This window comes from Lissotriton helveticus, chromosome 2_1, assembly GCF_964261635.1.
Source record: "Lissotriton helveticus chromosome 2_1, aLisHel1.1, whole genome shotgun sequence".
Taxonomy (NCBI): domain Eukaryota; kingdom Metazoa; phylum Chordata; class Amphibia; order Caudata; family Salamandridae; genus Lissotriton; species Lissotriton helveticus.
In genome coordinates, this window is record NC_136059.1 from 1,760,314,242 (window position 1) to 1,760,339,056 (window position 24,815).

Sequence of the window (24,815 nt, forward strand, 5' to 3'; positions counted from 1 at the left end):
ATGTGACAGATTTCGAAGTCTACTATTTAAGTGCCCAGGCACAATATGCGTATCACTGGATGAAACCTACCCCATTCATGCCGCAGTTAGCGGCGGAGGACTGGATAGTGCGTCCTCTCCCGCTCAGTGGGATAATACAGGGTAAGATGAAAGTTTTGGACACACCGCCTAACGCGGTGACCTGCACGTTAGACGCGTGGGGAAAAGTGGCGGGGATTCTCCACACCCGGTTCTTATACTCCCCGGCGATGCCGCTAACCTATCATCCTCTCCTTCCGCTACTGCAGGAGACGGGTTTTCACTTTATGTGCAAGCGGCTGAAGGTTGTCACATGGGGCGATCTATTCCTCGATGGTACGCTTCGCACTCGGGATCAGTTCTTTCGAGATGTGAGGCCGACCCCCTTAGAGGTATTTTATTATATCAGACTGAGACAAGGGATGAGGTCTGTTTTAACAAATTTTCCGAATGAACCGGAACTTGTCTTGCCACTGCATGCCATGCTGATGTCGGATGGTCGCCATCTAGTTTCTCCTCTATATAATAATATCAGATTACAACGCGACGGACTGGTGAGTGCGGCGCGCGAGTCGTGGAGTTTGGACATAGGCAGAGAAATAACTGAGGACCAGTGGAAATACTGTTGCTCCGCTACAGCCAATATCTCTGCTAGTTGCAGGCTCAAAATTATACATTATACATTTTTGCAACGCTTCTATTACACGCCAGTTCGGAAGCTGCGCTTCCAATTGGCGACTACTGACAGGTGCGATAGATGTCATGCGGAGGGTGCGGGTTTTTTACACCTGGCATGAGAGTGCACGACTACTGGTCACAGGTGCACGCTGCATTGCAGGTCATGTCGGATGGTGCGATCGCCGAAGACCCACTAGTGATGCTACTGGGGTATACATTGGAAGTGCCTAAATCCATTAGGAGGTTTATAGACGTGGCCCTGTTACTGGCGAAGCGAAGGGTGGCATGTAGGTGGGGCAGAGGCAGGGCCCCGAAGTTTAAGGAATGGCTGGGAGACATGCTCTACTGCCAGGACCAACACAGCCTATATGCCGATCTATTGCCTGTACGCAGCAGGCCTAAAGACATCTGGGGTACACTACAGGCTTATTTGTTGACAACTGCATCGACGAGTGATGGGCCTGCTGCTGACGTCCAGGGAGTTGGGGCGTAGATAGAGTACACGTCTATATTTAGCATAGGATGTTGGGTTGGTTCTGACCTTTCTGCTGATTTGCATGCCCGCGAACCAATCCACTGGTTTAGAAACTGAAATGTCCGTCTCCTGGGAGCGAAGCTGCCTAGACTATAATACTGCGCAGATGGTCCCCTGCGGTGTCTGCATTTACACTTGTATACAGGGTATGTTAGTGCGATGCTATGAAGGCCTAAATGGATAATGTACCTGCTCGGACCACATGATTGAAAAGCTGTACCTATCACATTGCAATACGTTTTTTATCTTGAACGAATGTAACCTAACTGACTGTACTGTTTCGAAAATGATAAAGGTTTAAAAAAAAAAAAAGAAAAAGGTCCTCTGGAGAGGAGGCTTCTAGAGTAGATGTGGCGTGGTTCATCTGCTGAAGCACAGCATTATCACATTCATGGCACTCAACTGGATGGGTGTTATCTTGGGAGTGGAGGCACCAGCAATAGTTGCAAAGGTGGATGTTGTAGAGGCTTTCCTGCAGTAAATTTAGTACAACAGTCAGTCACCATAGAGTGCAGGTATTGGATGCGTTTAATTTTGCTGAATTAAGCATAAGAGGGAGAAAGGTCTACAGGGCAGATATTACAGTGAGCTTGAAACAGTTAAAAAATATCAGTCAGGTGTTTTGTGAATTTATTTTGAGGGTTGACCTGTTTTGAAGGATGCTTAGCCCTCACAGTAACTATGGGTGACATACTTTATCATGGGCCCACTCCGTTTGTTGGGTGAGCTTTAGGTAGGCACAATCACGCTCACCTCAAATACAAGGGAGTTATTTTAATGGCGATTATGTGGAGCTGTGATTAGAACAAGCAAGTGTCCCAAGAAACGCGACTTAATCTTAAAACACACTATTGTACACAGTGCCAAATAGGGAGATGGGAATAAATCAAAAAGATTGGGGAGTTAAAACTACCTCGAGGTTGACCTCCGCCCTCACACCCAGACCCCTTCCAGGATAATTTCATATCTATTGCATAGATCACCGCCTAGTGTTGGGTCCGGATGATTGCACATTGTTGTCCTGGAAGAGTCTTCGAAGTATCACGAGATAGGTGGCTCCTCCCCTGGACTACAGTGCGCATGGGCATCGACTCCATCCCCAGATTGTTTTTAGCCATTGCGGCAAAGATGGAGTATGACAGTGTTAAAGATGTCCATGCTAATGATTGAATGCAAGAAGCAAGCTGCAGCTGCTACAGGCGCCGGGGAGGAGGGTGGGCGATATGAATGTTAGCAGCCCTACATGCCAAGAACAGATGCATACTGGTAAGTAGCATATTCAGTTCGAGGCATGTGGGCTGCTAAATTCATATCTATTGCATAGAATATATAGCAGTCCCTCCATTAACGGCGGCCGCCCGTGCCAGCTGCAGAAGTTTGAAATAGAGTCTTGAGAACAGCTTGTCCTACAGCTGCCTGCTGTTTGGAATGCACGTCTACGCAGTAATGTTTGGTAAACGTGTGTGGTGTGGACCACGTGGCTGCTCTGCAAATGTCTTCTAAAGGAATGTTTCCCAGGAATGCCATGGAGGCTCCTAACTTGCGTGTGGAGTGTGCTCTGGGTGGGATCGATAAAGTGAGTTTAGCTTTCTGATAGCAAATCTGAATACATTTAACGATCCACCTGGCTATTCACGCTTTGGAAATGGGGTTGCCCTTGTGCTGAGCGGAAAAGGCAACGAATAGTTGTTGTGTTTTTCTAAATGGTTGTGTTCTGTCAATATAGTACATCAACGCCCTTTTAACGTCCAAGGTATGGAGCATTCTTTCCGCTACTGTCTCTGGATTTGGAAAGAATGCGGCAGTTCAATTGACGTGAAATTGTGACACCACCTTTGGAAGGAACTTGGGTTAGTGCGGAGCACCACCCTGTTGGAATGAACCTGAATAAATGGCTCTTGTATCGTGAGCGCCTGTAGCTCACTAACACGTCTGAGAGACGTGATGGCAATGAGGAAAGCCACTTTCCATGTCAGGAATTGAATCTCACATGGATGTAGAGGCTCAAAGGGTGGACCCATCAACCTAGTGAAGACCACGTTGAGATTCCAAACTGGAGCGGGTGGGGTTCTGGGAGGAATGACCCGCTTCAGCCCTTCGAGAAAAGCTTTAATGGCAGGCACCCTGAAAACAGAGGTGCTGCCTGTTCTGAAGATAAGCTGCTATGGCTGACAAGTGTATTCGAATGGAAGCGTACGCTAGATTGCATTTGTAAAGATGTAACAAGTAGAAAATGATGTTTGGAATGGATGCATCTAGCGGATTTATGTCATGCTCTGTACAGTAGATGACAAAACGCTTCCATTTCGCTGCATAGCAAGCTCGGGTTGCCTCTCTGATGATGTCCATACATTCAGGAGGCAGATTAAGGTAGCCAAACTCTAGGACTTCAGGAGCCAGATCGCCAGATTGAGCTGTTGCGGGTCTGGATGCTGAATGTCGCCATGGTTCTGCGTCAAGAGCCTGGGTGTGAGGTGCAGCCTTTGATGCGGTACCACGGAGAGTTCTAGAAACGTGGTGTACCATGGTTGGCGTGCCCACGTTGGAGCAACCAGGATGAGTGTTGCTTTAGCTTTCTTGCCACCAGCGGAATGAGAGGTGCTGGGGGAAAAGCGTACGCAAATCTGCCTGACCAGTTCATCCATATCGCATTGCCTTGCGACTGTGGGTGAGGGAACCTGGCGGCAAAGCTTTGGCATTTTGCGTTTTCCCTTGTGGCAAACAGGTCTATCTCCGGATGACCCCACTGCTGGAAGTACGGGCGCAGTACAGATGGATGTATCTCCCACTCGTGCATTTGATGGCTGTACCTGCTGAGCAGATCCGCCATCTGGTTGTCCTTGCCCGGAAGGTGTTCCGCCATGAGGAAGATGTTCCTCTGAATGGCCCACTTCCACATGCTCTGAGCCAGATGAGACAGCTGTGGAGAGTGCGTACCCCCCTGCTTCTGGATGTAGTACATGGCCGTCATGTTGTCCGTCCGGATCAGCACGACCTTGTTGCACAAATGTACTTTGAAGGACTTTAACGCCATAAAGATCGCCATCAACTCCAGGCAGTTGATGTGCATCTTCCTTTGCTGTGTTGTCCATAGTCCCTGCACCGTGTAGTGGAGCACATGAGCCCCCCAACCCTGGAGAGAGGCGTCCGTCGTGAGGATGATCTGTGGTACAGGCTCTTGGAACGGTCGGCCCTTGCAAAGGTTGTGTAGAGTCCACCAATGCAGAGAGTTGAATGCCCGACGGTGACCAACACTAGGTCCTTCAACTGTCCATGAGCCTGTGTCCACTGATGTGCTAGACATTCCTGGAGCGGACGCATATGCAGTCTCGCGTGCGGGACTATGAAGATGCAGGAGGCCATCATGCCTATCAACTGCATGAACACCCTCCCTGGGAGTGAGTGTTGGGGTCTGAACCTCTGGATTAGCGACTGGATGTTGTCGATCCTCGCCGGGTTTGGCTGTGCTGTGGCAGCCAGAGTATTGATGGTCACGCCCAGATACTGCCGCACATGGGCAGGTTGGAGGTGCGACTTTGGATAGTTTAAGGAGAACCCCAGACTGTGAAGGAGGTGAATAGTGTGGGACATGTCCGCGGCGCACTGTTGTTCCGACTTTGCTTGAACGAGCCAGTCGTCTAGGTAAGGGTAGACATGTATGTTCTGTCTCCTGAGGTGCGCCGCCACGGTCGCCAGACACTTCGTGAACACTCTGGGGGCAGTGGTCACTCCGAAGGGTAGGACCTTGAACTGGTAATGCCTGTTCTGTATGGTAAACCTGAGGTATTTTCTGTGGGATGGGTGGAGTGGTATGTGAAAATAAGCATCCTTGAGGTCCAAGGTTGCGAGGAAGTCTCCCTGGTTCAAAAATGGAAGAACCTGTTGTAGCGTTAACATGTGAAAATGTTCCGAGAGTATGTATAGATTGAGGGGGCGTAGGTCTAGAATGGGTCTGAGTGAGCCGTCCTTCTTTGGTATTAAGAAGTACAGGGAATAAACCCCTGTGCCTTCCTCCTCCACTGGCACGAGCTCTATTGCTCCTTTTTGCAGCATTACGAGAACCTCCTGCTGCAACAAGTGCAAGTGCTCTGCTGACATAGGACGTTGTCTTGGGGGTATGTTGGGGGGAGTGGACGTTAACTCCAAACAATACCCGAACTGGATAAGCTTCCTTACCCACCTGTCTGTGGTGATGTTTTTCCAGACTGGCAGGAACTGTTGGAGTCTGCCCCCGACAGGTGATGGATGGTCGGGGGGCAGCGACAGGGAGTCACTGTTTGTTGGCAGCAGAGGAACGGGAAGTATTGTTGCCTCTGCCCTTGGCGCTGTTTCCTCTGTAACCACCTCTATTCTGTTTGGGGTAAGAGGCCTGGGCGCCTCCTTTATGGAAACTTGTCTGCTGTGCCAAGTAAATGTAAATGTACAGGAATTTATATAGCGCAAATCACCGAGCGGTTTCTAAGCGCTTGCTTAGGGAACCCATCCTGGTATTCCCCTGTGAGATAACCCTGGCAGGGTATCCGCAAGGTGAAAGCCAGGCATCCCACCGCGAGGGGCCGTTGTGGAGATTAAGCAAGCTATTGCCCAGAGTCGCAGAGTGTGAACCCGTGATTCGAGTAGGCACCGGAGCGAGAATTGTCGAGTCCATGGACATTTTAGGACTCAAGACCCCGCCGAGCCGGGAATTGAACCCTGGTCCCGGGCTGACCTCTGCTTCCGGGTCTGCCTCCTCTAACCAGTGAGCCACACTTCTCCAAGTGTACTCTGGCAACACCCCTTGCACTTGAGCGACGAAAAGTGTTGCCCCTGTATTGCTGAGACTGAAGTGCACCCATGGACTTAGCCGTCTCAGTGTCTTTTTTAATCTTCTCAAGGGTGGTGTCAACCTCCGGGCCAAACAGTCTGTCTGGATTGACGGGTTGGTTGAGGATAGTTGTTTGGATCTCGGGCTTGAACCCTGAGATGCGGAGCCAAGCCTGACGCCTCAACATAACACTAGTGTTCACCGCCCTTGCAGCTGTGTCTGCAACATCAAGCGCACATTTAATCGCAGCATTAGAAATGAGCTTGCCCTCTTGGATCAACATTTCAGCTCCTTCTTTGAACTCGTCTGGAAGGTGTTGCAAAAGCTGTTCCAAGGTGTCATAATGCGCCCTATCATACCTAGCCAACAGGGCTTGTGTATTGGATATGCGCCATATGTTTGCAGCCTGTGCTGCCACCCTTTTGCCCCCTGCCTCCAGCACTTTTGACTCTTTGTCCGGGGGAGGAGCTTCACCCGTTGTCTGTGAATTAGCCCTCTTGCGGGCATTTGAAACGACCAAAGAGTCCAGAGGCAACTGGCCTCGTATATAAGCAGGGTCCCCAGGTGCCGGCCTGTATTTCTTCTCTATACGTGGGTTGACCACCCGAGCCCTGGTGGGTTCCTTGAAAATGTCATTGGCATGTTTGAGAACCCCTTTAAGCATTGGCAGTGTTTTGACAGTCTTTTCGGACGCAGAGAATGTATCAAACAAAAAGTCAACCTCCACAGGGTCGGCATGCATCTCCACCTTGTGATTTGCAGCCGCCCGTTCAATTAAGGCATTAAATGCCGCCGAGTCTTCAGTAGGAGAAGTCTTTATTCCATAAAGCTGTGGGTCACTAACCACCTGTTGGTCACCAGTGTCTATCCATGAGTCCTGCTGTACATCAGGGTCATTATTGGCAGGGAAGCTATACTCATCATTCTGTTCATTTCCATCCCCATCGGAGTAGGTGGGTGAAGGTGTCGGACTCCTCCTAGGCTGTTGAGGAATGGGTTCCACAAGCTCTGGAGTATCTGGTGCAGGCCTTTTCTTTTTTAGAGGGATTACATAGGAGTCCACTGGCTGGGATGTAATTTTCCTCTTGTAGAGCATTAACTTGCCCGTGTCGGCGTCGATGAAATGCTCCGAATCGTCGTTCTGTGAAAGTTGTCAAGCAGAGCTGCCAGTACGCTGAGTCTGCTGCAGCCCCTCTGAGGCATCGGGCACCGTACGAGGTGCGAAAGCCTTCGGCGCTACCTTCGGTGGCAGAGTATAGAGGATTGGCATCGAGGTCTTCTTCAGCGGGACATCCCCCGTTGGTACCGAGTAAGATATTGGTTCCGACGCCTTGTCCCTTATCCTCTTCAGGGAGTCCGCGACCTGCTTAGTAAAAGAAGCGGACGGCTTCGTCGATCCGACCGAGGCCTTCGATCCACCACCAGGTGAGGATCCGAGCGTTGACGACTTCTGTTTGTGCGCGGACGCACCCTGGACAGCAAGGGTCCGGTCCCCTGTCTTGGCCTTAGGCATGGACGCCGCCGGCTTCGGATCGGCAGGTTTTCCCCTTTGCGTCGTGGTCTCAGAGGTCGGCACGGCAGTCTTGGGTGAAGGTGTATCGACAGTCTTCTTTTTGGACGTCGACTCCACCACCTTACTCGACACATGCTCAACGACTTTCTTGGAGCCTGCCTCCTTGGCCCCTTTGGGTGCCTTGTCGTGTTCGACTGCCTTTTTCGGCTTGGAAGCCTCCGTAGACGACGGGTTTGAAGCCGTCTCTGCCGTCTTTGGTTTCGATGGCGCGTCGGCCATCTTAGAAGAAGTCGAAGCCGATGGTTTGGGTTTCGTTTTCTGTAACGGAGGCTCCGCTGAAATGTCTGTAGCCGGGCCAGAAGGCGGGGCCGAGGACTTAGGTGGAAGGTCTTGGGTAAGGCCGAGTGGCGATCCCGTGACCTGAGCCTTAGTTATGGTACGGACGGGGCATAGCTTTTCCTCTGACCTATCTTCCGCGGCCCCATAAACTTCCTCGTCGTCCCCTACCTCCTCAACGTATTCGTCTAGGTCCAGGCCCTCCACGGCCTCTCCGTAGTCGGCCTCGACCTCCGCCGATGGAGGCGATATCTGAAGCTGAAGCGCTCGCTCGTCTGCTTCGGGGTCGTTGAAGATGTCCACCGGGGCCGGTGCCGATCACTGGGCCTCAAGGCGCGCCACGCGCCGAATCTTGAGCGTCTTCTTCGACCTGAACTTCGAACAGGCCATACCGTCGGCCTCGTTGTGGTCCGGCGACAGGCACTTGTTGCATACAGGATGCACGTCGATGTGTGGGTACTTCGAACCGCACACGGGACACTTTTTGAACGGACTTCGTTCCATTGTAGTTTCGTCGGGGTCTTGCTGCGTCAAAGGGCCTCGATGACCGAAGAGTCACACGACTCCCCAGAAAACCGACTCGAAGAGTTGGAGTATACACGAGAACCGAACGCCAACAATACAGACTAGGTTAGAAAGCCTTTTGGCCTTTAGAGAACTGTTTTTATTGATTCCGACAGGAGACGTCGAAATCACATCCGAACCCAATGGCGGAAAAAAACAATCTGGGGATGGAGTCGATGCCCATGCGCACTGTAGTCCAGGGGAGGAGCCACCTATCTCGTGATACTTCGAAGACTCTTCCAGGACAACAATGTGCAATCATCCGGACCCAACACTAGGTGGCGATCTATGCAATAGATATGAATTTAGCAGCCCACATGCCTCGAACGTTAAGTCAACAGGAGATAATTCAACTTCAAGGATGGTCAACAAATTCACCTTCAGTACTGCTGTTCTCACGCAAATAAGAACTTTGCCCCTTTCAACCAAGGGTAGACTCTCGTGAAGAAAATGTTTTTCCTGTCCCGATGCTGTACATGTTGCAAAATACATTTTGCTCTATTACATATGAAATATTTCGGAGACTAGATAGTCTGATGTGAGAATTGGTGTGGGCTGGAAAATGCAGTCTGCGAAATGGACAAAATGAAGCTCCAATGTGTGGAAGGATATATTTCTATACTAGGCGGCAACACAGTTGCAACATGTGGTACATTGATTTGTGGGGGGCAATAATTGAGAAAAGGCACTGTTTGTGGGCAAGTACGACCATCATATTACACACTGTCAGAGGTGCTCATGCTAGAATTTGGGAGGCCAAAAAGTGCACCATATTTCGTCTAGTAGACCAAGGGGCTGCGCCATAAGGTGCCCACAAAGATCCTGAAGAGATACCAGTTTGCAAAGGAAATGCCCTTATGGTCTTAGACCATATTGTGAGATGGCCAGAGACATCGTTTTGTACCTGGCTGGAGGGTGGCTGTGCTAAAGTTGGAGATTTTTTTTTTTAATAATCGATTTCTCACATATGAGCAGGCTAAAGAGCACTATGGGGTGAGGCCTGGGCAGTTTTCCACTATGCTAGATTAGCCCATACGACCCATACAATCTGAAACAATCCCAGAAGACCAGCTGAACATGCAGTTATGCAAATATAACTGACTTATCTAGGTGCAGGAAACTGATCACACTGCTATACAGTGCCTCACTGCAGTTCAGGGGGGTTGATAGTTGGGAGCCCAGGGAGACAGGCGGTGGGCTGTCCAGATGAACTGACAATCCCACAGTGAAGGCAGGCATGTGAACAAGTCAGATATCCCCGAATGTCCCGTTCAAACAAACACAATTTCACTTTTGCCATACATCGTATTTGACAGACAGAAAGTTGGCATTGATTTACCCAGAAAGGCCCTCCACCCGTGGGTGCTATGGGACAATGGTAGCATATATATATATATTTTTTAAACATGAATATGGTATGCCCAGTGGTGGAATCATTGTGGAGTAAAGTGTCAGAATTTCTGAATGAAAGCATTGGTATCACTATGAAGAAATCTGTTAAGACATGTTTATTTGGGCTATGGCCCAAACAGAAGCATTGTAAAATTAAACTGAGGATGTGGACACTAGAGCTTATTAGCTATTCATGGAGTCCTCTTGGTGCCCCAGGGTTGACGCGCTGGAAACCCTTCCTGTTGGAATGTGGCCTGCAGGAGAAAAGCACATGAAAAAACACTTGTGGGGATACACAAGCAACAGAAAACCTTGTTGAACAGACTATAAGGATTTTAAAATCTCAGACTGGCCTACTGAATGGACACAAAGATCTAATGCTGAAGAAGCAGTGAATTATATAGCAATCTTATTTTTATTCAAAAGAATTGTTTCATTCAGTTTGAGGCAAATAGAAGAATGAAAATAACAGCGGCTTTGCATATTTGTGCTGTACTTTGAGGAGCCCTCAAGGTATAGTCATCTTCCTACTTCATCAATCTCATGGATTCCTAGTAACGATAAGTGACTGGCAGCTACGTGCTGTGTAGCACAGCAACTGAGGTCCATCTACACAGACCTCTGTCGTGCTCCCTGCTGATACTTCTGTCATGGTGGCCTTCTGTTTATAGATGGATCCCAATCACTTTTAGAAACAATAAACAACCAGGGGAGAGGCGTTGGCCTAACGGCTAGGGTGGTTGACTTGGAATATGGGGAACTGGGTTCGAGTCTCGGCAATGACGCTGAACATCCTGTGATTCTGGGCACATCACTTAATCTCCCGATGCCTAACAAAAAAATTGTGTCCTTATGTAATACAACTGGTACTATGTAAAGCGCTCGGATAGCCGATTCAGGTCAAGTTCGCACTATATAAAACTCTGTAAAACAAAAAAAACAGGACTAAGCAACAGTAGTGACTGAATAGTTCTCTTGGTCAGGATCCTCCCCTACACCCCCGCATGACACCATAAATATTACCCAGCCAATGTTGACCCAAGAAATGCCACCATTTTTAGCATATAAGAAACCCCATTTTGACTACTCCAGTTTTGTCTTACTGTGCAGTCGCTTAGGATAAAAAAGCAAAGCCATTAAGAGCAAGACCACCTTTTGCTAGTATAACTATACTTGGTAGCAGCCATCCTATGCAAATGCCTGGCTGCTCCTGGGTTCTAAACCCAAATTGCACAAGCCATTCATCATACCAACTCCTGTCAATTCTTTTCCTTATACAAACGGTACTACAGAAGTCCAGAACAGCAGTCATAATATTAATGATAATAAAAAAAATGCATTTTTTAGAGTGCAGTGTTACCTCAGCAGAGGTGTCCTGGCCAGACACAATATCGCTCTAGAGGAAATAACTTGACAAGCAGCCCGAGACGGTTTACACCAAAATGATTATATAAACCAGGGGTCTCCAACCTTTTTTGACTACGAGTTACTTATGGACAATGAAAATTATCCCAAGCTACTATGATCATCATTGTTGTAATTGTGTCTGATGTGGTCGCTATTACATTAGTGGGCTCCCTATGCAAGATTATCAGCAGTGACGGCCAGCAGTAAAGCAAATAAAAAAAGGCTTAATCAATTTGGAATGCCTCTCCATGGGTAAGACATACCAGCCATAGCTGCAATGCCCACATACCTAGGTAATCATACTAGTAATAAGTATCTTCCATGCTGCATGATTTATCATTCAAATAGCATTAAATATATTTTAGAAAACAAGTATTTTTCTCCAAACATCAGGTTGGGAGTTCTAGAAATGCACACATTTTTGTCTCAAATGTACACTGTTCAGTTTTGGTATACATATATTAATTCAACCACGCAAAAGCTTTTAATTTTCTAATGTAGTAGGCTAAGTTGCACAATGGAGAGCTACTTCGAGGCAGCTGGAGAGCTACCAGTAGTAGCTCACGAGCTAATCTGAGAAGCCTGATATAAACTGAACTCCACAACCACACTATCATCCAGGTAAACAGTGGCCTGTGCCCTATTAGAAAGGAATTGTGGGAAGAATAGCAGCTGCTTTATGAATACATATAGTAGCTATGTGTGGCAAAGACAGAAATAATTGGTTAAAAGCTGGCCTTATGCTGGATCCCTTCCACCCCCTCCATATTCACACACAATGGGAGAAGGTGTGACTAAAGTGGAAGCACCACTTTCTAAATTGTGTGCAAATGTACCAAGACAGTTTTTGCTGCAGGATACAAATCGCAGTGTGTATTATGGTAGATAGGGAGATGTACTACAGTTAGAACACACAAATAAACGTCAAAGCTTGTATGGAGCAAGGGTATGAGAAAAAAGAATGACGAGTGACTAACAGAAGGACTGAGCAGTGAAGACTTGGGGGCTGTAAAGAGGTTTCTTCTTCAGAGGAGTATGGCCGAGATGAGAACAAAAGGTATGCACAAGAGCGCCAGGGGTGGATGTTAGAGACTCAGAGGGTGAAAGGAACAAAAGTCATATGGGGAAGTGGACGATGAAGGTCTACATCATTCAACCCCATATACCATGTAGCTACATACCAGACCATATGAATACTGTATCAATTTAGTTAGAAAACATTTTGCTTTAGTAGTAACCTAAAGGGTAGCTTAATACTAATACCAACCTTGTCAAAAGCATCATGCACAGATGGACACCTTTTCAAATATTCTTCCACAAAAAAGTTAACATAGCGCTGTCTCATTTCGTGTGGCACTTTAGATCCAGGTACAGGAACTATTGAAAGCCTTCTGCGTACTGGAACCTTAAAAGAAATTCAATCAATACTTTTAAACAGAAATTAATGTAACAGTCAAACCTGTCTAACAAATGCAGTGTAGATACGCCACATTAATCCTATTTTTATTTTTTAACTTAAAACTATTTTGAAAAGTGAGGGTGAATCAACCTTACGATGCAAGGATTTACAATACGGTTTCTTAAAGCTGGGGGTAAGGCAATGACAAGTGCTAGGTCATTTTAGCGTGTCTGACCTAAAAGGGAGCTATTAGTTGTCCATACGGAGTCTTGTACTGCATATTTGGTAAAATATTTTGAAAAATATTTTGAAGATGTACATGTTGAAAAGATAGCATCTACAGAAGAAATAATTGACAGTAATTCCTAAAAGCAGGGCATTGTAGTACGAAATACAGTTTTCACTAGAGGTATAGGTAGAGTGAAGACAGTGGGAGAAATAGAAGAGGAAAGAAACAATGCTCTGAAATATTGTTCTGTATCATTTCAGAATGATATTACATTTGTCACATAAGCTATTGTCTTACGTAGCTTGGTCGAATATTTGCTAGGTCAAAGTAGCTCAATTAGCCTTTATTCTGTGTTTGCATAATTATCAAGGCTCAAATCAACATATAAACATCTACAGACAAAGTACAAGATGTTGCACACTGGTTAGAGCGCTGGGGTTTGAGTGACATGGGACTGTGAAGAATATGGCCCAGACATATGCAGCCTTACCTGGTGTCCTAAAGCAAATGGTCATACATTGGTGCGGGGAGTTGGAGTCCCTGGCAGCCTGGTGGTTGGGAGACGCATGTTGCCTGCATCTTGAGCCACTCTTGAAGGATTCTGCTTTACACATGTAGTGGTCATCTTTAAAGCTAGAAAGAGGGCTTTCCTACCTCCACAAACGAATTAAATGTTTTACAATGGCTCTTATGGTGTTCTGTGGAAACACTTCCTCTTAAGCTTTCATTTATGACGTTTTTTATGCAGCATGGATATTTAAGGGCAGCATTGAATTCTGGTCTTGTAACATTACCACTCTTTTGTACCCATTCTTTCAGGGTTGAGCAGCTTTATTTTTTGTCCTTCATTTGGTTCCCTTTCCTCGGTCTGCTATTGCTCAGTCTCCGGTTTCCTTCCTCCTGTAGGGTTTCCCTATGGACCTTAATAATCTTATTCTAGTCCCAGTATGAACAAAAGCAGGGGGAGTCATACCTAGACAACTGCTATAGAGTTTTTGAATACTTTTTCAAAGACCTACTTGGTCTTACTCTTCGATGCTGTATGTAACCACCAACTGCATTCTACTTGAGGGCTCAGTGTTCATTTTCCCACTTACCTTGTATGGCTGCCCTGTCTCCCCTTTCTTCAGGTGTGTTGGTTCAAGTTAGTCTTGGCTAACCGCTACGGGATTGAGGATGTAATGGGTATTGCATCAGGTCAATATCTCCTTTATATGGATTTTTTTGGGGGTGGGAACTGTTACTGCAGCAGCAACTAGGACCAGCAACCAAAGTGGGGGAAGTGTTTTTGCGGAGACAAATGGGGAAACAATAGGTGATAGGATTTTTGTGGATCTCTGAATTTCCGCACGTTTTGGTAAAACATTCAAGGAAAATCCATGATTTTAGGTAAAGTATGGGATTTGCAAGGCATTGGGGGTAAGAAATCCTTTAGAGATCCACTCAAGTCACAAGAACTCTGGATTCTCACGGGTATCTAGTTTTCATAAATGTCTGAGTTTTGTAGGTTTCGTGGGTGGAAGCTTAGGTTTATTTGTTGGCCCTTTCTTGCAGCAGGTACTTGGCCCCTACACACAAGTGGGCTACCACGTGGGAACACTGAGTGGTAGGAAATGTGTGGGTCCCCGCAGATACCGGAGCTTCCCCTCACAGAAACGTGAGGAAAATGTGTTTTAATCTTAGTTTGAGGTTTACAAGGGCTTTTGGGTAAGTAAATCTCATGAAGACCACACAGGTCACATTATCCTGGACCAATAACCAGGCTAGCTTTCAGAAATGTCTGGGTACAGTAGGTTTTGCTTAATGGCGGCCTAGCTAGGACCTAAAATCCGCAGCTACCCAAACTGTAAAAATAAATGTTGATTTTGATGGGAGAAATGTGACATTTCCAAGCCGGGTTCTAGGGAGTTGTTTTGCAGGAGCTAGGACTAGCCACACAAGTGTGGTACTGTTCTCATGGAAGTGTGGTAGCACAGAATAGTAGAACATTGGTTACCACCAACTGGATTTCTCTTTATTTGTGGCTTCCAAATGTAAGACAGAGCGCAACAAAGACAACATTTTACAGCATGCTCTTTGAATCACAAGACAGAATGGGTAACCAAAATTCAGAGGTGGGCAAATAACAATTGTTCCAAAACTCAGGCACTTGTTTACATTTCAAAGATACACAAATTTCCTTCAAACCAAATTTTTATTCTTTATGTTTTACCATATAAATTGCTGTATAGTCGGTACACAATAAAAAAAATACCTTTCAAGGAGCAGCTAAGTTGTTGGCTTTGGGATCCTGTGTTGTAGCCAAATCTACAAACCCTAAGTATCCCTAAAACCACAAGGGTCCGTCGGACATAGTGGTATATTGCTTTTGTCAAACAAACAGTGACAAGCTACAGCTCAAATTTGCCTTGAATTTATCAAGGGAAGACCTTATACAGTATGAAAGATTCACAGTGTTCTGCATGTAGGTAAAAGCACCCAATGCAGACACCTTAAGACTACTATGGAAAAGCATTAAAATGGACAAGTCCAACAGAAATAATTATTTGGAAGAAATAATTCAAAATGTAGAAGCACAACAACTGTGGCAAAGCAGTATCCCTATTAAGCAGGTCTCGAAGCTGCTGGAAGAGCAAATGCTATCAAAGACTATGCAAACTTAGAAGGAAGGATCATGCAAAACTGGCAGGAAATGTATACGATCTTCCCAACTGTTTGGAAATTTAAGTCAATCACTGCAAAAAGATCATTGGTACAGCTACAATTTGGCCTGTATCCCTCTTAACCACCAGCAGACTTAAGTGGAAGTACTGATCATCAGCATTGACTGTGGAGGACCACTCTGGTATTGCATTAATTGGAGTAAGCACCTAATCTTACCTCCTGCTGCATTCTGCCACTGGATGGTTCCAGATTCCTCGGGGTCTGTTTCACTTGGGACCCTAATGAATTCCTGAGCGTGAACCTTTTCCCACAACTTGATAGACTCCATAGGGGCGTAGAACATTGGAGGAATTTACTGTTCTCGGTGATTGGCAGAGATGCTCTATACAAAATGATGACCATCTCACACCTCCTATATGTACTCCAAAAGACACCCATTAAGATTTACCCCAGATTTCTTTTGGGAAATTGACCATGAGGTCAGAGTATTGTCATGGAATGGAAGTAGCTTGCGCACTGCGCTGTGTATCCTCCAAAAGGAGGTATATGATGGAGGACTGGCAGTCCGGACATGCTTAAATACTATTGGGCCACACAACTGGTGGTAGTCAACGACTGGATGTTCGCTGATCACCATGAACCAGCCTGCTGGGTTGAGAGAGAGGCTATGAGTCACAGGGGACACTTAGCAGTTCTTGGTCTATGGAAACTGGAGCAGTATTTACCGATGCATATGCAGAAGGTGGCAAGTGTGCACAGAAGCTACAAACTATTTAGGAGGGGGGGATAAGGTCATAGATCAAACCCCACTCTGGGACAGCAACCTCTTGAAGGATGTGGGTAAATTGAAAGGCTTTTCAAAGTGGGCCCTGATTGGCATAGAGCGACTGGGAGATGTCTGGAGGGGCATGCACTAGTAATGCTGGAGGTTCTGCATCAAGAGTATAAATTGGCCTAGACTGAGCACTACAGATAGCTAAAGGTTGGGCATGCCCTTTGGAGACATTTAGTGGAGGGGAAAAACTTCTGGAAGAGGCGCCTACTCACGGACCGGACCCCCTGCATGATAAGAATATTTATACGGTTTACAAACATATTGTCTCACCTGATGGTGGCACTAAACGTCCCGGGAAGGAGACCCTGGAGCCTTCGAAGATGACAACTGGACAGAGGCCCAACAAAGCCCACGAGAGGTAGTGATTCGTTCAAGTTTTAGATTGGTGCAATTGAGAATCCTGCATAGATCGTTCTACTCTAGAGTGCTCCTTCAGAAGATAGGAGGGGGAGGAGACGTTGCACTCTGCCTGCAGGGTTGTGTACAGGAATGCACATTTTTACTTTGGGGATGCCCGAAAATACAACTCTATTGGGAGAAGGTTGTACTGAAAATGGCTCAGGTCCTTGTTCTCGAGGTTTCCCTCGATGTAAAGTGCCTCCCTTTACCTATAACAGGGGAGGAGTCATGACCAAAATATCAATAGATTTGACTGGTGGTTTTAGTGGCTAAACAAAACATTGCACAGCGAATCTACCCTCCCCGAGTCGAAGACTGGGTGTCGGATTTAGACTGGTGCCAGCAGGTGGAGCAAGAAGTCCATCAAATCAGGGGCTGCCTTAAGAAGCAGGAAAAGGTGTGTGGCAACGGAGGCGCTTAGAGGTTACAGAGTATGGGGGGGTGGTGCTGGGGAGGGGGTGCTACACTTTTGGTCTGTTACCTGCTGTGGACTTTAAAATGTTAAAAGCCATAAAGGCTCCATTTCAAATGTAGAACCATGTCATATTTCTGATGCGGTATGCTCTGATCAAAATGTATACTAAATGACAGCTTAAAGTACTGTATTCACTGTATGCTGAGCGATGTTTAATAAAAAAAAATTAAAAAATGTTGCCTGTGTGGATTGGTTTGGGAGTCACTAACTCACGTGGTAATTACTTACTGGAAACTTAGGGTGAAACATACTGGTTACTGCCAATGTTTCGCCACCTAAATAAACGGACCTGCAATAAAGCAATCAAAACCTCTCTGAAGGAAGGCTCTCGCCAACTGATAGCTAGATTTCAGAAATGTATAAACTGTGCTACAACCGCACTGAAGAAAGCCAAACATTTAAAATGTATTTGTAAGTCCCTAGTAAAGTGGTACTACATGTACTCAGGGAATGTAAATTAAATACTACTAGTGGTGCTGCGCCAACTATTGTGGCATCCACACAAGTTGCCCATCAAAACAGGGCTCAGGCCTGCCATTGCAGCCTGAGTGCAGTTGTAAACTACCATTTCGACCTGGCAAAATAAACCTTTCACCATGCCTAAACCTAAAGAATGCCTTATTAGCATGCACAATCGCCGATATTGTGCATTTGACAGTAGAAAACAGATTTAATAAGGGCTTTCCTCACTGACTGAAGAAGCCCTACATCACACTGGGGTTAAGAGGCCACTAGATATCAACCTAAAATCAACTGCTTAATTCCTCCACTCAGTAATTGAGTGACTGCCCACCCTCTTCACCCCCCCACCTGCTGCCCACCCCTCCCCCTTTTCCGATGCTTGGACATAAGAGCATGAAGTAAACCTCTCACAGGAAGGGCCATATGAACAGCGAGGAGACCTGGCCCACGACTTGGCATTAGAGTGGAGTTCAAGATTCAATTTCTTTTTGTATTCGGTGCCAAAGTTTGGTCTTCCAGGGTTAGATCGCCATGGGGTGCATGAAGGAACACTTGTCACAGGTCTGGAAGCCATAACACCAGAGACTTTTTGTGCAGTTGCTTGCTTCTGCTTCTTGCAGTCTTAGCAGTGCTTGAACCCTGCCTTTTTCCTTTGGATATCATTCACTAGCACACTGAGAACATGTTGTAAGACCAAGAATGTCGGGCTAGAGCTCCAAAACCACGTCAGAAGGGGTGGGAAGAAAGGAATTGATGTCAAAGTGCAGGCTAATGCTTATATGCACCGCTGCTGTGTCTTTTCCAAGACAGTACAGAGTTACCACGGAGCCACACAAAAAACAATGGCCACAGGAGCAAGAAGGAAAAATCCTGGATCCAATCTGTTACCAGCGGATATTCTAAAGGTGAGGAATCTGGAATTGGAAGTTTCAATCAGAAATCAGTTTACAGTGCAACCTGTGCATCTGAAAAACAATGGGAGTGCAGCACAGTCCAGAGAGCACAAGGGCGCTCACTTTGCAACCCCTCATAGATTCCAGCTTGTATTTCCGAGTCACTGGAGACGCTGAGTAGAAAGCGTATACTGTCCATGGTCACTTCCAGCATTTTATGGAGGATGTGTTTCTTGAGGAAATTGCGCAGCAAACAACTTCGCATGTCCAACTGTATTTTCAGAGTACGCTGCTGTTTCATTCTAAGACACAAGTGTGAACTCCTCTCACCTGGGGGGGTTGAAAATATTTGGGGTGAGGCGTACATTGCTCATGGGAATATTGTGCAAACCATCAGTACAGTCTTTCTGCGCCTCTCATCTTTGGGTAACAGCCACATTCCTGTTTGTCACGAGTAAAGTTAATTTTATGATTCAGCAAAGTATTCTATATTTCAATATTAACCAAGCAGTAAAGCCATGGAGCCTTCCAGACAGTTCAAACTGCAGCCTGACGTGGAACATTTCTCTATAAAGATTTATACTGCAGGGCAGAATATAGTGGTCAGTCTTTGTACATATACAGAGTCTTTGAACTTATACAAAGGGCAGTTGCTGTATAGATAATAAATTAAAAGAAAAGGTTAGTTACAGTGTGGAGATGTATATGCTCTGGAATAGTTGCACTGGTTACGCATACAGCAGATTGTATACGGGAAAGGACACTAGACTAAATCCAGATTGCTTGAAATCTTGCTCAATCACTTAAAAATAAAGGTTATGTCCTTTATGTTCACAAATTCAACACAGAAATGCAGCTGTTCAACTATGGTGTGTGGGGCAAAACGAAGTCACCGCAAAGGAGTAACTTGGAAGATTGTTTGTAAAAAGCTACAAGAAGGTCAGTGTAGCGGCTTGCATTTCAATAGACTGCGAGCTGTCAAATTTACTAACAGATGAGAAACACAAGTGTTCACTACAATTTATAATGAGAGCAACTTTTTGTTCAAGGTTTGGCGTCAGCTGACAAATGCATAAGCCGAATTGCATACCTGAATGAAAGAAGCACATGAAGTAGAGTTGATAAAACTGACTGGCTACTTAAACCTTATGGTGTGACTCATAAAACCCACACATGGTGCAAGAAGTTGGCTATCCATTTGGTAATTTACAATGAAAATGTCTAATGTCAGAATACTACTAGAAGACAGATATCCCTCTAGGACTTTGAGTAGCTAATTATTGTTAGTCTCACTGCCGTGGAAGCAGTAGCCTCTACTTCATCTAATGCAGAGGATTCTAAATCGATGTGAATGGATACATACTTTCCATGACACTACCGGATTAGCCAAGAAGCCCTTCAAGTTGTTCCACCTGAGTTGGAAAATCAAAATCGTTCTAATAGTTTTCACCCAAAGAATTACCAAAACCCATACAGGTTTTTCTACTCAATCAGATTTGGGCCACTGTTTCTATTGACTCCAGTAAATGAGTACAATTGGCCATACTTCGGGCCTGCTTGCTAACTTAACGCTTTATTTGTGAAATTGCATTATTTAGATTTGGCAGATAAGGAACTCTCAAAACAATGCAGATGTTCCATTGCTGTGTTACAATTACATTATAGTCAGTCACTGTACATTCAGTAGACTATAAAAAATATGCAATAATTAATGTTAGTCAAAGTTACACCAGGATTATCAGACATTTATGCCCGTTTTCAGATTTTAGGGCTGCCTTTGACAGTATAGTTAAAAACAGTCTTTGGTTGATGCTGAGCTCCTGTGGGAAGATCAGAAATTGCTAAAGCCACTCAGACATTTGAGGCTGCAAGTGAAGCTTGGTGACAACACAGGTCTGTCAAACACAATATATATTAACAGTGGACTCAAATTGGGATGTCTTAGTCGTAATATTATTTAATCTTTACATGTCTGATTCCGCTACAGCTTTCGCCAACATAAAAGGTTGCGCTACGTGACCATACGTGCCACCATTTTTGTTGTTGTATCTTCTGCAATTACTCTAGCAGGAGCATTTCCGTGTAAAGTATGAATTTGAGAGGAGGGGTAGTGGGGGGGAGGGGCGGGGGGAGGTTCTTGTGGCTAATTTTGTCATCTCATGGCCCCATACAGTTATAGGTACGTTTTAACTGTGTACCTAAGATAATCCCTCCACTTCATCATTCCTACCATGGGTACAAGCAGGTCTAATAGTGTTAATTTAGGTATAACCTCTAACACGCCTAAAGAATTCCTCCCAAATCCAGAGAAGCCATGGATTAAATGGGTAGAGTGGAAGGAGCATTTTTTTTTAACTATATCACTACCTTAAAGAAAAGCACACACACACACACACACACACACACACACACACACACACACACAGACACACACACACACACACAACCATTGGTAGTGTCTCATCTCCTGAAACGGAAAAAAGAATTCTCATGCACTCTTGGGCTTACAACCAAATGCAAAAAAATTAAAGCGTTGGATTATGATGTGTTTAAGAATGCTATTCTAGACTTGGGAAAACATTCCCCTAGTGTATGTGTAGTTGACACGAGACGTGCCTTCTTACAAAAGAAAAAGTAAGAAATGCGTTCCTTACCTGTAACTGCAGTTATCCAGTATTGGTATCTTTCATAGATTTACATGCCTGAATCATTCCCCGTCATCGGGATGGGAGCCACCGGTACATAAATAAAGTAATGTCTCATTAGAGATATAGAGTAATAGGCCAAGGGCCTTACATTAGTAACATATCCATGTCCTTTTGTAAGCTATCACCACCCTCTGGAACCTTCCTGGAAGGAGCTCTAGTCCCTCAGATTTTCGTAAGCACAGTGCTAAGTAGGTGTATCACAGAGAACTAGGCGAGCCCTTCCAGGGGAGGCGGGTGATTTGCATGTGAATCTATAAAAGATACCAATACTGGATAACTGCAGTTACAGGTAAGTAACACATTTCTTATCCAGTATTAGGGTATCTTTCATAGATTCAGAGTAGTAAGCAATGAAAAGCACATTTCAGATGGTACAGCATATACGAATTCACCAGATAATAACATATCAATGTGAAACGTAGAAAGTACCAAACTGCAATCAAAGCAACCATTAACGAACACAATAAAGAAATGTGCTAATAAAAGCAAGGATGGTGGGATGAAGAGAAGGCTCACCTCTATTGAAATAGATGACATAGCACTGCTTGTCCCACTGCAGCATTCTTCATAAGTTGCGTATCCAAGCAGTAATGCTTGGAAAATGTATGCGGCGTCTTTCATGTTGCCGCTCTGCAAATGTCTGTCATAGGCACACCTGCAAAGAGTGCCATGGAGGTCGAAATCGCCCTAGTGGAATGGGCTCGTACCTTGGAACGCAAGGGCTGACCTGCTTGCTGGTGACCGAAAGGAATGGCTGCAGAGATCTACCGAGAGATACTTTGTTTAGTCAGTGGAAGAACTTTCCGAGGACGACTGTTAGCTACAAAGAGTTGGTTGCGATTTGCGGAACGACTTTGTCCTGTCAAGGTAGAATTTAAGGCAGCGTTTAAGGTCTAGAGAGTGTAGAGCTCTCTGCAGGCGTCTGAGGGTTTGAAAAAAAGGTCCGTAAGACTATAGGCTCATTAAGGTGAAAGTCTGACAAGACTTTGGGCACAAACTTAGGATTAGTTCGCAGTATAACCCGGTCATGTTTGAACTGAAGAAAAGGGTCCTGAACCGCAAATGCATGAAGCTCGCTTATTCGCCTTGCAGAGGTAAGGGCTAGAAGGAGTGCCGTCTTCCAAGAAAGATATTTAAGATCAGCTCTGTGTATCGGCTCAAAAGGGTGTTTCATAAGCCGAGCAAGAACTGTGTTGAGCTGCCAAGTGGGAGGCAGAGATTTTACGGGAGGAAAAGTCCTGAATAGGCCTTTGAGGAATTGTTTAATCAATCTGTTAGACCAAAGGGAAGGACCTGCAGAAGACCTCCTGAAACGGGATATTGCTGCCAGGGTAACTTTAATAGAGGCATGAGCAAGACCTGAAGACGCCAGTTGGAGCAGGTAAGGCAATATTTGTTCTGGAGACGACAAGAGAGGGTGTATTTTTGCCAACTTACACCAGATGCAGAACCTCTACCATTTTAAGGGATACATTTTGTTAGTACAGTCGGCTCGAGCCCGAGCCCGAACTGCCCTGCAGTCCACAGGAATGTCTAGGCCATGGAACTCTCGGAACTCAGGTGCCTAGCCAATAGTTTGAGCGATGCTGGATCCGGATGTTGGACTTGTTTCCTGTTCATTGGGAGGAGAGAGGGAAACTGTTTCAAACGGATCGGTGGTTCCAGGGAGAGAAGACAGAGCTCCATGAACCAGTGTTGGCGAGGCCACGCTGGAGCTATCACGATTAGCGTGCAGGGTTCTGCTTTCAACTTCCGGAGGACCCTGGGAATCGGGGAAATCAGTGGCAAGGCGTATGCAGAGACGTTGAACCATGCAATTGAAAACGCATTCCCTAGAGATCCTCGTTGGGGATGCCAGCTTGCGAAGTTTTGGCATTTGGCGTTCTGCTTGGTAGCTAATAGGTCCAAGAGAGGAGTGCCCCATTGGGAGAATATGCGGTTGAGAATCCGCTGGTTCAACTCCCATTCGTGACATGTTGTTTGTTGCCTGCTTAGTGAATCGGTCAGTACATTGTCTGTTCCTGGAACGTACTCCGCTCGAAGAGAAATGTTGTGGTGAAGTAGCCAGTTCCAGATCTTTTGAGATTCGTGAGAGTGGCAGTGGACGAGTACCTCCCTGCTTGTTTAGGTAGTGCATGGTCATAGTATTGTCCGTCCGGACAAGCACTAGAGAACCTTTGATCCTGGCGCGGAACGCCAGGAGAGCAAGATGGACAGCTCGCAACTCTAGGAGGTTTATGTGAAGCTTCTGTTCAGACAGAGACCACTATCCGCTTATTCGAAGTTCTTGGAGGAAAGCTCCCCAACCCTCCAGGGACGCATCTGTCGTGATGATCTGTGGGGAAGCTTGGAACAAGAAGGGGAGGCCTTGAGAAAGATTCTGTGGACAAGTCCACCACTGCAGAGCAGTGACCATCTGAGGGGTCACCTGAATGACATAGTCGGAGGATCCTTCAGATTGAATCAATTGAGACGACAGCGCTTCTAGGAGAGGGTGCATGTGGAAGCGACAGTAAGGAACTAGCAGAATACAGGACGACATCTTCCCGAGAAGGGATTTGAAGAGGCATACGGATAGACTTTTGGGATTTTATGTGGTTTGCCAAATGAGGTAGTTTGTTCCGTCGCTCCTGTGACGGAAAAGCTTTCTTCTGGGTTGTGTCGAGAGTAGCACCCAGAAAGGATATCCACCGAGACGGTTGGAGGACGGAGTTGTCCTGTTGAGAGTGAGTCCCAGGCGACTGAAAAGCTGTAGACAGGCGTTGGAAGACCTGGTCGCGCAGTCTCGAGAAGGTGCCTTGACGAGCCAGTCGTCGAGGTAGGGAAAGACCTGATGGTCTTGTTGCCTTAGGTATGCAGCCACTGGAGAAAGGCATTTTGTAAAAATGCGTGGAACTGACTTGAGCCCGAAGGGCAGGACTCGAAATTGGTAATGCCTGCCTGCCACAGCGAACCTCAGAAACGTTTTGTGATTTCTGTGGATCGGGATATGGAAATAGGCATCTTGAAGATCCAAAGACACCATGTAGTTGTTAGCGTTGAGAAGTTGCAGCCCTTCTTGGATGGTAACTATTCGAAACGACTGTTTCTTTAAGAACCTGTTGAGACTTCTTAAGTCCAGGATTGGTCTCCATGTCTTCTCCTTTTTGAGCACCAGGAAAAAGCGGGCGTAAAACCCCTTTCCTCATTGAGGAAGAGGGACCTTTTCTATAACTCCCTTCTGGAGCAGGAGTGAAAGTTCCAGGAGTAAAAGGCGTAGATTTTTGCGAATCATAGGTCGAGGAGTGGTCTGAGGAGGAATTTGAATGAACTCCAGTGAATGCCCAAATTGTACCAGTTTAAGGACCCAACGGTCTGTTATTTTTTTCCAATTGTGTAAGAAATGGGAAATTCTTCCTCCTATTTTGGAGGGTGGAGAGGAAATGGAGACCAGCGGTAGAGAAAAGTCATTGCCATCGAGCAGCGTCCTTCTGTCGTCCTCCCTATCCTCGAAAGGAGGTCTTA

At 45.9% G+C, this 24,815-nt stretch overlaps 1 protein-coding gene across 4 annotated transcripts in view; it reads right to left on the bottom strand.

Moving 5' to 3' along the window:
- Positions 1–24,815, bottom strand: part of LOC144818885 (RNA exonuclease 1 homolog) — a 1,142,074-nt gene that overhangs the window by 851,158 nt on the left and 266,101 nt on the right. For all 4 annotated transcript variants that reach the window (XR_013607172.1, XR_013607173.1, XM_078676714.1 and 1 more), the window contains exon 6: positions 12,515–12,652. Coding sequence is in view for 2 of the 4 variants with exons in the window: in XM_078676714.1 (XP_078532840.1) it covers positions 12,515–12,652 (138 nt within the window). In the remaining 2 variants the exon portion in view is untranslated. The remainder of the gene's footprint in view (positions 1–12,514; positions 12,653–24,815) is intronic.